The sequence below is a fragment of the Bombina bombina genome, chromosome 1 (genome assembly GCF_027579735.1).
Source record: "Bombina bombina isolate aBomBom1 chromosome 1, aBomBom1.pri, whole genome shotgun sequence".
NCBI lineage: Eukaryota > Metazoa > Chordata > Amphibia > Anura > Bombinatoridae > Bombina > Bombina bombina.
This window is the reverse complement of record NC_069499.1, coordinates 1,462,930,924-1,462,944,770: the sequence shown is the minus strand read 5'-3', so window position 1 is coordinate 1,462,944,770 and position 13,847 is coordinate 1,462,930,924. Positions and strand designations below refer to the sequence as shown.

Here is a 13,847-nt window from a genome sequence, read left to right as displayed (position 1 = left end):
AACAGCAGGACAGATTATTCTCACCTGCCACCTATACATATACTTTCAACATAGCTTTGGGTTGCCTCTATTGAGGTGCTTGTTCCGATCTCTCATTATAGATTTTACTTATTACTATAGGAGTCTGATGTCATATTATATATTATATTGTTTTATGTACATTTGATATATTTTAAACACTCTATCTGTTCCAAGGAAGTTATAACTCTAAAAAAGTTAAAAAGAGGTTCTTCGTTTAGGGTCCATGAGTGGCCCTGTCACATCACTGTTTACTCACCTTACAGTATGTCGATAACATATTTGTGGCCCAAGAGTGGCCGCATAGATCTCATTGTGGGTATACTGTTTGAACAGTGCTTAATGATTGTATTTGATGTGTACTTTGTCATTTTTCTGTATGGTGTACCTATGTGCAATCTACGCTACAACAATTTATTTTCCTTTATAATGTGTGTTAACACTTACTATTTGTATGTTTGAAAAAGAACCTCAATAAAAATATATAAAAAAAAAAAAAAAACACACCACCCACACACCCAACCCTACTCTAAAACCCACCCAAACCCCCCTTAAAAAAACCTAACACTACCCCCTTGAAGATCACCCTACCTTGAGCCGTCTTCACCCAGCCGGGCAGAAGTCTTCATCCGATCCGGCCAGAAGTCTTCATCGAATCCGGGCAGAACAGCCAATAGAATGCAAGGTCAATCCTATTGGCTGATTGGATCAGCCAATCGGATTGAACTTGAATCCGATTGGCTGATTGCATCAGCCAATTGGATTTTTCCTACCTTAATTCCGATTGGCTGATAGAATCCTATCAGCCAATCAGAATTCAAGGGACGCCATCTTGGATGACGTCATTTAAAGGAACCGTCATTCGTGGTTTAGTCATCGGGATCGATGGATGCTCCGCGTCGGATGTCTTCAAGATGGTGCCGCTCCTCGTCAGATGGAAGAAGATAGAAGATGCCGCTTGGATGAAGACTTCTGCCGCTTGGAGGACCTCTTCTGCCCGGATTCGATGAAGACTTCTGGCCGGATCGAATGAAGACTTCTGCCCGGCTGGGTGAAGACGGCTCAAGGTAGGATGATCTTCAAGGGGGTAGTGTTTAGTTTTTTTAGGGGGGTTTGGGTGGGTGGTGGGTTTTAATGTTGGGGGGGTTGTATTTCTTTTTTTTCAGGTAAAAGAGCTGATTACTTTAGGGCAATGCCCCGCAAAAGGCCCTTTTAAGGGCTATTTGTAATTTAGTTTAGGGTAGGGAATTTTATTATTTTGGGGGGCTTTTTTATTTTATTAGGGGGCTTAGATTAGGTGTAATTAGTTTAAAATTCTTGTAATTTTTTTTATTTTCTGTAATTTAGTTTTTTTTTGTACTTTAGTTAATTTTAGTTAACTAAATTGTAGGTAATTGTATTTAATTAATTTAATTTATTTAATTATAGTATATTGTTAGGTGTAATTGTAACTTAGGTTAGGATTTATTTTACAGGTAATTTTGTATTTATTTTAGCTAGGGAATTATTAAATAGTTAATAACTATTTAATAACTATTGTACCTAGTTAAAATAAATACAAAGTTACCTGTAAAATAAAAATAAACCCTAAGCTAGCTACAATGTAACTATTAGTTATATTGTAGCTATCTTAGGGTTTATTTTATAGGTAAGTATTTAGTTTTAAATAGGAATGATTTAGTTAATGATAGTAATTTTATTTAGATTTATTTAAATTATATTTAAGTTAGGGGGGGTTAGGGTTAGACTTAGGTTTAGGGTTTAATAACTTTAATATAGTGGCGGAGGTGTAGGGGGGCAGGATAGGGGTTAATACGTTTAATGTAGGTGGCGGCGGTGTAGGGGGGGCAGGATAGGGGTTAATATGTACAATGTAGGTGGCGGCGGGGTCCGTGAGCGGAGGTTTAGGGGTTAATACCTTTATTTTGTTGCGGCGGGGTCCGTGAGCGCCGGTTTAGGGGTTAATACCTTTATTTAGTTGCGGCGGGGTCCGGGAGCGGCGGTTTAGGGGTTAATACCTTTATTTAGTTGCAGCGGGGTCCGGGAGCGGCGGTTTAGGGGTTAAACAATTTATTTTGTTGCGGCGGGGTCTGGGAGCGGCGGTTTAGGGGTTAATAATAATAATGTAGGTGGCGGCGGTGTAGGGGGGGCAGATTAGGGGTGTTTAGACTTGGGGTACATGTTAGGGTGTTAGGTGTAGACATTTCCCATAGGAATCAATGGGATATCGGGCAGCAGCGGACATGAGCTTTCGCTGCTGTTAGACTCCCATTGATTCCTATGGGATCCGCCGCCTCCAGGGCGGCAGATTGAAAACCAGGTACGCTGGGCCGGAATAGTGCCAAGCGTACCTGGTTGTTCTTTGATAACTTCCAAAAGTAGTCAGATTGTGCCGAACTTGTGTTCGGAACATCTGGAGTGACATAACCATCGATCTGTGTCGGACTGAGTCCGGCGGATCGTATGTTACGTCACAAAATTCTACTTTTGCCGGTCTGTAGGGCTTGATAAAACTAAGGCGAATCAGCCTCACCACAAATAAGCTGCGGACTTCTAAGCGTATTTGCGGTTGACGGCTTGATAAATAGAGGCCAAGGTGTCCGTGACTAGCCCTTGCAGTGTCCGCCACAACCTTAGTATATCTTTTCTTTCTGATTAAATAATAGGAAGAAAAAAGTATGTAGTGTGAATAAAGTTAGTGGCTTGTTAAGAGACTGCTAGCGATATTGGGTGATAAGTTATGGAATAAATAAAGCCTGAGTGAAATACTGGATGTGTATCTGCATCTGTAAAATAACACCCAGCTCTATACAAAGACACAGTAGTGACACTGGCACATCCCTATAGCCAGAGGAGGGCTGGTTATAGGGTCAGTGGTATCTGCATCAGTATAATAACACCCAGCGCTATATAATGACACAGTAGTGACACTGGCATATGCGTATAGCAAGACAAGGGCTGGCTATAGGGTCAGTGGTATCTGCATCAGCATACTAACACCCAGCGCTATATAATGACACAGTAGTGACACTGGCACATGGGTATAGCCAGAGGAGGGCTGGTTATAGGGTCAGTGGTATCTGCATCAGTATAATAACACCCAGCGCTATATAATGACACAGTAGTGACACTGGCACATGGGTATAGCCAGAGGAGGACTGGTTATAGGGTCAGTGGTATCTGCATCAGTATAATAACACCCAGCACTATATAATGACACAGTAGTGACACTGGCATATGCATATAGCAAGACAAGGGCTGGTTATAGGATCAGTGGTATCTGCATCAGCATACTAACACCCATCGCTATATGATGACACAGTAGTGACACTGGCACATGGGTATAGCCAGAGGAGGGCTGGTTATAGGATCAGTGGTATCTGCATCAGTATAATAGCACTCAGCAATATATAATGACACATTAGTGACACTGGCTCATGGGTATAGCCAGAGGAGGGCTGGTTCTAGGGTCAGTGGTATCTGCATCAGTATAATAACACCCAGCGCTATATAATGACACAGTAGTGACACTGGCACATGGGTATAGCCAGAGGAGGGCTGGTTCTAGGGTCAGTGGTATCTGCATCAGTATAATAACACCAAGCACTATAAAATAATGTTTTTAATTTCAAATGTACCTTGGTGTCCTTCACTAAGGTCTGTACTTTGGAAAATGTCTGCCACAGCCTTTGTCTGTGCCTATCCCTGGTTTCCACCCCTGCCTGCCTTGCACAGTGAAGAAAGTCTCCTACCTGTATAGAGAGACCGGACATTTGCTGCTGCAGTAAGTCAGGAAGTGAGTGTTCCTTTGAAGCAGATTACTGTGCCAGGTGTCCAGTATTCAACCGGACAGTGCAGTATTCTAGCAGGCTGTCCAGTAAATATGGGGGGGGGAGCACCATTGAGGAAACTGGTCTTGGGGCAACAGAGAGGGTAAATCTGCCACTGGATTCAGTTTAGCATGTGGAGGGGGCACATTTTAGAATTTCGCCCTGGGAGACAAATTCTCTCAAAACGGCCCTGCAGATAAGTAGAACTTACACTGCTTTATAGGTGAACAGTGACACCTCACATGCATAATCATAATACATTTTAAAGGAAATACATAGAAAAACAAGACTTGAATGTCTTTTTAAAATATGTTGCATCCTTACTACATGATCATTGCAGTAGTACCTTTATACCTGCTTCCAAATGGCTACAGTAAGGTAGACTAGGTACATTTACTTTAGAGGATTTTCAATGGTTGTATCTCTGGACTGCAAAACCTTACACATTTCACTAGCACAATTATATAAAACATATTTTTTTATTTTACAACATTCTTCAATGTAGGGCTTAATTGTTGATATGTATTGTATGCACATGTAAAAAATACAGTATGCAAATGTACATTTAAGCCTATAAATACCACATTAGCATTAACCAAACATTAAAGGTACAGTCTAGTCAAAATTAAACTTTCATGATTTAATTAAACAACTTTTCAATTTACATTTATTATAAAATTTGCTTTGTTCTCTTGGTATTCTTAGTTGAAAGCTAAACCTAGGTAACCTAATTTCTAAGTTCTTGAAGGCCGCCTCTTATCCGAATGCATTTGACAGTTTTTCACAACTGGAGGGCGTTAGTTCATGGGTGCTATATAGATAACATTGTGCTTATGCCAGTGGAGTTACTTATGAAAGGGCACTGATTGGCTAAAATGCAAGTCTGTAAAAAAACTGAGATAAGGGGGCAGTCTACAGAGGTTTAGATACAAGGTAATCACAGAGGTAAAAAGTATATTAATATAACCGTGTTGGTTATGCAAAACTGGGGAATGGATAATACAGGGATTATCAATCTTTTTAAACAATACAAATTCTGGAGTAGACTGTCCCTTTAAATATACTTTACAATTCAACAATATGTTTATACACAAATGTCTGACTTGAAAACAAAACACATTTTTTGCCACTCATTTTAAAGGGAGAATAAAATAAAAAATAAATGTTCATGATTCAGATAGAGCATGTAATTTTAAACAACTTTCCAATTTACTTCTATTATCAAATTTGGTTTGTTCTTTTGGTATCCTTTGTTAACCCCTTCATGTGTAAGGACGTTCCTAACAGTGCTGGGCTTTAACACTGAAGGACGGCATGGAAAGTCCTATCTTATAGGGTGTCCTGCAGCCTTCCCCTTTGACATTAGCAAGAATTGGACTGGGGGAGCATGTCTAGCAGGGTAGTCAGTCCCCAATGATCCAATTCCCGCCAAAGTAAGCACTTGCCTGAAGGGGTTGAAGAAAGAGTAAACCTAGGTAGGCTACATGGAGCTTAGGAGAGTGCACAGCTTTAGCATTCTATAGCAACAGTGTTTGCAACTATGTATAACATTGCTATAATCATTGTTGCAAACTCTGTTGCCAGATGGCTAAAGACACATGCACACTCCTGATTACTCTTTATCAAAAGGATACCAAGAGAATTAAGCAAAATTGATAATAGAAATAAATCGAAATGTTGTTTAAAATGTCATGCCTTATCCAATCTATTTAAATGTTTTTACTGTCCCTTTAACTCATCTATAATTTGACACAGAGTTCTCATATTGAGCCAATTTAATGTAACTGATATTCAAACCTACTAAGTGAATCTTTACATATGTTTTCTCATACAATGCTAAGTAATGTGGGGCTGATATTATGTACCTTCACACTGGCAGACATCACAGTCTAACGATGTCCACAGCAGATGAGAGCTGCATCGATCCGTACTCACTATATGGACCTCCTTTTTGGGCTGTGTGTAAGCAAAAAGTTATAGTTAGATAATGAGATTCTGTAGGAAACTGGAATATGTTTAGCAAAACAAAAAAAGTAAAAATAGAAATATTATTAGTGAGATATATAGCTCTGGTTTACCTCACATAAATGTTTATCATAACAATATAGCACAGGGATTCATCTGGGCCTATCACAAAATGATTTGGCCTATGGTCAAATGCTGTAACTAACTCTTCCATTTTGCTTTTAATCTAGCTGTTTGCTTGCAAGAGAGTGCTAGACTTTCCATGTGTTTACATATATATATACAGTGCATACAGACTCAGGTGCTCCACTTGTAATCTAAGTCAAAGTGTTTAAACCAAATGCATAGAGTCCCAGTCAAGAGCTGTAATGCACAAGAGCAGAGTACACATTTAGGCCTAGATTACAAGTGCCGTGCAAAAATATTAGCGCTAACACTGCTTAAGTTAAATCAATAGCGCTCCTATTCTTGCTCTTATATTAAAAGTTGAAAATTTAAAGGACATGATACACAAATGTTAAAACGCTTGAAAGTGATGCAATATATCTGTAAAAAGCGGACTAGGAAATATCACCTAAACATCTCTATGTAAAAAAGAAAGTTATTTTACCCCAAAATGTCGTAAGAATTCACACCCCATTGTAAAGGACTTTAACCAGCCAATATGCCTTTCCCGGGACCTACAAGGGAGCATGCCTCATGCACACTCATATTATTTCCCTATTCAGTTTAAGGAAGTTTACTATGAAATCTCAAGAGATCAGAGTAAACAGAAGAGTAAACAGTTCATGACCTCAGCACTGCTTATGCTGATCATTTCTTCCTTCTTTTTTTTAAAACCTGCATCTAAGCAGTAACTAAAATATAACTTTTTACAGCACACTTACTCTGGGGAGCTGAGGTAATTTTGAGGTAAAATATCTTCCCTTTTTACAAAGAGATGTTCAGGTGATATTTTCCTGTCAGTTTTTAACAGCTTAGCATATAAGTATTATGTCCCTTTAAAAAGTTATTGCTCAAGTGAAAGCTAACTCCCTCTCACCATAAATGTCTATGGGGTGCACTACAAAACCCTGTTCTGACTTTTACTTGGTAGCTAATGTGAAGGTGCGCTATATATGTGTATATCTATCTATATTTAAAAATAAAAGTACCATTTTCTTCTAAATGAAGAACAATGCTATTTCAACAATTTCTATTTTGAAAACAAAAATTGCGTTAACAATCGCCTAGATTTAGAGTTCTGCGTTAGGGTTAAAAATCAGCGTTAAGGGGTCCTAACACTGCTTTTTAACGCCCGCTGGTATTTAGAGTCAGGCAGGAAAGGGTCTACCGCTCACTTTCTTTCTGCGACTCGAGGCTACCGCAGATCCCCTTACGTCAATTGCGTATCCTATCTTTTCTATGGGATTTGCCTAACGCTGGTATAACGAGTCTTTGAAGAAGTGAGCGGTAGAGCCTCTACCGACAAGACTCCAACCGCAAAAAAAAGTCAGTAGTTAAGAGTTTTATGGGCTAACGCGGGAACATAAAGCTCTTAACTACTGTGCTATAAAGTACACTAACACCCATAAACTACCTATGAACTCCTAAACCGAAGCCCCCCCACATCTCAAACCCTATAATAAAAATTTTTAACCCCTAATCTTCCGACCGGACATCGCCACCACCTACATTATCCCTATGAACCCCTAATCTGCTGCCCCTAACATTGCCAACACCTATATTATATTTATTACCCCCTAATATGCCCCCCCAACGTTGCCGCCACCTACTTACACTTATTAACCCCTAATCTGCCGACCGGACCTCACCGCCACTATAATAAATGTATTAAACCCTAAACCGCCGCACCCCCGCCTCACAAACACTATAATAAATTGTATTAACCCCTAATCTGCCCTCCCTAACATCGCCGCCACCTACCTACAATTATTAACCCCTAATCTCCCGCCCCCAACGTCGCCGCTACTATAATAAAGTTATTAACCCCTAACCCTAACACCCCCCTAAGTTAAATATAATTTAAATAAAACGAACTAAATTTACTATAATTAAATAAATAATTCCTATTTAAAACTAAATACCTATAAAATAAACCCTAATATAGCTACAATATAACTAATAGTTACATTGTAGCTATTTTAGGATTTATATTTATTTTACAGGCAACTTTGTATTTATTTTAATTAGGTACAATAGCTATTAAATAGTTAATAACTATTTAATAGCTACCTAGTTAAAATAATTACAAAAATACCTGTAAAATAAATCCTAACCTAAGTTACAAATACACCTAACACTACACTATCAATAAATTAATTAAATAAATTACCTACAATTAGCTAAACTAAAATACAATTAAATAAACTAAACTATAATACAAAAAAACAACAACACTAAATTACAGAAAATAAAAAAAATTACAAGAAGTTTAAACTAATTACACATAATCTAAGCCCCCTAATAAAATAAAAAAGCCCCCCAAAATAATAAAATGCCCTACCCTATCCTAAATTACAAAGTAATCAGCTCTTTTACCAGCCCTTAAAAGGGCTTTTTGCAGGGCATTGCCCCAAAGTAATCAGCTCTTTTACCTGTAAATAAAAATACAATACCACCCCAACATTACACCCCACCACCCACATACCCCTACTCTAAAACCCACCCAAACCCCCCTTAAAAAAACCTAACACTAACCCCCTGAAGATCTCCCTACCTTGAGTCGTCTTCACTCAGCCGAGCCGAATTCTTCATCCAAGCGGTGCAGAAGAGGTCCTCTATCCGATTGAAGTCTTCATCCAAGCGGGGCAGAAGAGGTCTTCCATCCGATTGAAGTGTTCATCCAAGCGGCATCTTCTATCTTCATCCATCCGGAGCGGCAGCATGCTGAAGACCTCCGACGCGGAACATCCATCCTGGCCGACGACTTCCCGACGAATGACGGTTCCTTTAAATTACGTCATCCAAGATGGCGTCCCTCAAATTCCAATTGGCTGTTAGGATTCTATCAGCCAATCGGATTGACCTCGCATTCTATTGGCTGATCAGAACAGCCAATAGAATGCGAGGTCAATCCGATTGGCTGATCCAATCAGCCAATCGGATTGAACTTCAATCTGATTGGCTGATTGAATCAGCCAATCAGAATTTTCCTACCTTAATTCCGATTGGCTGATAGAATCCTATCAGCCAATCGGAATTTGAGGGATGCCATCTTGGATGACGTCATTTAAAGGAACCATCATTCGTCGGGAAGTCGTAGGCCAGGATGGATGTTCCGCATCAGAGGTCTGCAGGATGCTGCCGCTCCGCTCCGGATGGATGAAGATAGAAGATGCCGCTTGGATGAACACTTCAATCGGATGGAAGAACTCTTCTGTCACGCTTGGATGAAGACTTCAATCGGATGGACGACCTCTTCTGCCCCGCTTGGATGAAGAATTCGGCTCGGCTGAGTGAAGACGACTCAAGGTAGGGAGATCTTCAGGGGGTTAGTGTTAGGTTTTTTTAAGGGGGGTTTGGGTGGGTTTTAGAGTAGGGGTATGTGGGTGGTGGGTTGTAATGTTGGGGGGGTATTGTATTTTTATTTACATGTAAAAGAGCCGATTACTTTGGGGCAATGCCCCGCAAAAAGCCCTTTTAAGGGCTGGTAAAAGAGTTGATTACTTTGTAATTTAGGATAGGGTAGGGCATTTTATTATTTGGGGGGCATTTTTATTTTATTAGGGGGCTTAGATTAGGTGTAATTAGTTTAAACTTCTTGTAATTTTTTTATTTTCTGTAATTTAGTGTTTGTTTTTATTTGTATTATAGTTTAGTTTATTTAATTGTATTTTAGTTTAGCTAATTGTAGGTAATTTATTTAATTAATTTATTGATAGTGTAGTGTTAGGTGTATTTGTAACTTAGGTTAGGATTTATTTTACAGGTAATTTTGTAATTATTTTAACTAGGTAGCTATTAAATAGTGGGTGGTGGGTTGTAATGTTGGGGGGGTATTGTATTTTTATTTACAGGTAAAAGAGCCGATTACTTTGGGGCAATGCCCCGCAAAAAGCCCTTTTAAGGGCTGGTAAAAGAGTTGATTACTTTGTAATTTAGGATAGGGTAGGGCATTTTATTATTTTGGGGGGCTTTTTTATTTTATTAGGGGGCTTAGATTAGGTGTAATTAGTTTAAACTTCTTGTAATTTTTTTTATGTTCTGTAATTTAGTGTTTGTTTTTATTTGTATTATAGTTTAGTTTATTTAATTGTATTTTAGTTTAGCTAATTGTAGGTAATTTATTTCATTAATTTATTGATAGTGTAGTGTTAGGTGTATTTGTAACTTAGGTTAGGATTTATTTTACAGGTAATTTTGTAATTATTTTAACTAGGTAGCTATTAAATAGTTATTAACTATGTAATAGCTATTGTACCTAGTTAAAATAAATACAAAGTTGCCTGTAAAATAAATATAAATCCTAAAATAGCTATAATGTAACTATTAGTTATATTGTAGCTATATTAGGGTTTATTTTATAGGTAAGTATTTAGTTTTAAATAGGAATAATTTATTTAATTATAGTAAATTTAGTTTGTTTTATTTAAATTATATTTAACTTAGGAGGGTTTTAAGGTTAGGGTTAGACTTAGGTTTAGGGGTTAATAACTTTATTATAGTAGCGGCGACGTTGGGGGCGGGAGATTAGGGGTTAATAATTGTAGGTAGGTGACGGCGATGTTAGGGAGGGCAGATTAGGGGTTAATACAATTTATTATAGTGTTTGCCAGGCGGGAGTGCGGCGGTTTAGGGGTTAATACATTTATTATAGTGCCGGCGAGGTCCAGTCGGCAGATTAGGGGTTAATAAGTGTAGGTAGGTGGTGGCGACGACGTTGGGGGGGTCAGATTAGGGGGTAATAAATATAATATAGGTGTCGGCAATGTTAGGGGCAGCAGATTAGGCGTTCATAGCTATAATGTAGGTGGCGGCGGTGTCCGGAGCGGGAGATTAGGGGTTAATAATATAATGCAGGTGTCAGCGATAGCGGGGGCGGCAGATTAGGGGTTAATAAGTGTAAGGTTAGGGGTGTTTAGACTCGGGGTTCATGTTAGGGTGTTAGGTGTAGACTTAGAGAGTATTTCCCCATAGGAATCAATGGGGCTGCGTTAGGAGCTGAACGCTGCTTTTTTGCAGGTGTTAGTTTTTTTTGCAGCAAGCTCAGCCCCATTGTTTCCTATGGGGATATCGTGCACGAGCACGTTTTTCAAGCTTACCGCTACCATAAGCAACGCTGGTATTGAGGGTTGAAGTGGAGCTAAATTATGCTCAACGCTCCCTTTTCTGAGGCTAACGCAGCCATTCAGACAACTCGTAATACCAGTGCTGTCTTAAGGGTGCGCTGGAAAAAAAAGGCTTGTTAGCACCGCGGGTCTTTACCAACAAAACTCTAAATCTAGGCGAATGTTTTGAATTATATGGTATATGACAATGTGTGGACAGGGAAGGGCTCAATGTATATATACAGTATATATATATATATATATATATATATATATATATATATATATATATATATATATATATATATATATATATATATATATATATACATATATATATATATATATATTTATATATATATGTGTGTGTGTATGTGTTTATGTGTGTATATTAATATGTTTGTATGTACTGTATATGTGTATGTATGTATGTATGTAGATACACACACATATACACACATATATACATACAACATCTTGTCATCAGTGTTGGCTGGTCCATTGGGGCAGACAAGAAGTTAAAGGGATACTGAGCCCAGTTATTTTTATTTACGATTCAGATAGATCATTCAATTTTAATCAACTTTCAAATTTACTCCTATTATCATTTTTACTTTGTTCTCTTTGTATCTTTATTAGAAAAAGCAGGCATGTAAGCTTAGGAACCGGGCCATTTTTGGTTAAGCACCCATTGATAGCGCTTGCTGATTGGTGGCTACATTTAGCCACCAATCAGCAAGCGCTACCTAGGTGCTGGAACAAAGATGTGCCGGCTTTGATAACAGATTTGCTAATTCATCATGATATCCAAAAGATAATGAACTACCGCTTTATGACAACCCGTTTGTACCAAGGACTAGATCAAAGGAAATACTGTATAAGTGACTATTTCTATACAATAATGTACTCTGTTTTTAGATTCATGTTTGACCTGAACCTTAAACAAATTTACCAATAAAGATTGTTTTGAAGAAAAAAAAGTATTGGAGCTATCTTGAAATAAATTTATTAACTGTTTGCTATTCTTTAAAACATAAAAATATATTTGAAAATATTTGTTTATTTTTAAAATAATAATAAGTAAACATTAAATCCATTTTAAGGTATCTACAATAATGTAAACAATATGCATTGTATATGACAAAGCAAGCATATAATTTAAACATTGAGCCCTAATCTGCCATAACCTAAAACTAACAATATAAGCTAAGGCTCAAAACATAAATATTAAATATTTAAATTAATAATATTTTAATATTTACATATAAATTAAAATGTATATACAATCAACCTTCCGACGCCTCCGCTCTGCATCTTCTTTTCTTCAGCTCTCTTCAGGGAGTCCTCCTCTTCATGCAATCTCTGCCGCACACTGAAACCCAGAAGTGCGGAACCCCAATATATAAGGGTACCACTTCCGATTGGCTGCTTTCAAATCAGTCAACCCCTATTGGCTGATTTGAATCAACCAATAGAAATAACTTTTTAAAATTGAAATTCTAAACATCGAATAGAAAAAAATTATTAGAATTTAAATTTAAAAAAAGTTATTTCTATTGGCTGTTTAAAATCTACCAAATGGGATTGACCAATTTGATATCAGCCAATCGGAAGTAAGAGGCACCCCTATATATATATTTATATCTGGGTTTCAGTGTGCGGCAGAGATTGCATGAAGAGGAGGGCTTCCCGAAGAGAGCTGAAGAAAATGTCGGAAGCTTGGAATATTACAACAAGCTTGCTCGACATAGTGGTGGATCGCTTGGAATATTTTGCCGCCTTGCAGCACTTTCGAACATCGGGGTCATAGAGAGCAGTCTCACTCAATTTCTACATAGGGTTCCTAAGGGCTTTCATTGGGCTGGACTTTTCAAGAGTGTCATTTGACAAACACACTGATTGGATGTTCACTGTAATTGTCATAAAAAGTGGGCCTGCATAACATTGTTACAGAAACATTACTATAGGCATGGATTTAACCCTTTTCATGAATAGATTAAAAAAGGTACACATATACTTTTTAATGGCAAAGATTACATATATGGCATTTGATTAGATAAAGTTTACCATCACTTTAATGTTTTAAATGTATTTAATTACACTGCAGTATTTTATTACACTATTCTAGCCCTAATACTTCAAGTGCTAAATTTTTAAGAGCTTGCAACTTATGAGTGATGTTTAGCGAGGCCGCTCTATCCATTGAAAGTATAGGAAGCACTAAAGAGATGTTGGCTGCACTAAACATTATCTGGTCATTTTGTTTTACCATTGACTTGTAATACCAGATTGTGCGCTACTCTGAGAGTGGGCCTGCTTTGCTATTGATAGTACACCACACTATCAATAGCGCTTCACTTGTAACCTAGGCCATAGCTGGCAATTACCAATCATGTCCAACAACTTAGGACTGGCTCAGCACAGCAGCTTTAAGAATTGCTGCAAGAATAAAATATTGTGCTGGTTTCAGACATTTGTATAAGAGAATCTGGTTTATAAATGATTATAGAAAGAATAATGAACACCCAGAGAAGCCTAATATACCTGCATTAATTGTAGCTGTGGCTCAAAAACAGCAGTATTTTTCATATCTAAATTCATAAGACAGCATTGTATAAGCTAACAGGAGACAACCCTACATATATATATATATAATATATATATATATATATATATATATATATATATATATATATATATATATACACAGTGGGGCAAAAAAAGTATTTAGTCAGCCACCAATTGTGCAAGTTCTCACACTTAA

The 13,847-nt window shown here is 37.7% G+C and overlaps 1 protein-coding gene across 1 annotated transcript in view; it reads right to left on the bottom strand.

The window, feature by feature from the left end:
* Positions 1–13,847, bottom strand: part of CARD14 (caspase recruitment domain family member 14) — a 170,691-nt gene that overhangs the window by 49,550 nt on the left and 107,294 nt on the right. The window contains exon 18 of the mRNA XM_053706463.1: positions 5,714–5,804. Coding sequence (XP_053562438.1) covers positions 5,714–5,804 — 91 coding nt within the window. The remainder of the gene's footprint in view (positions 1–5,713; positions 5,805–13,847) is intronic.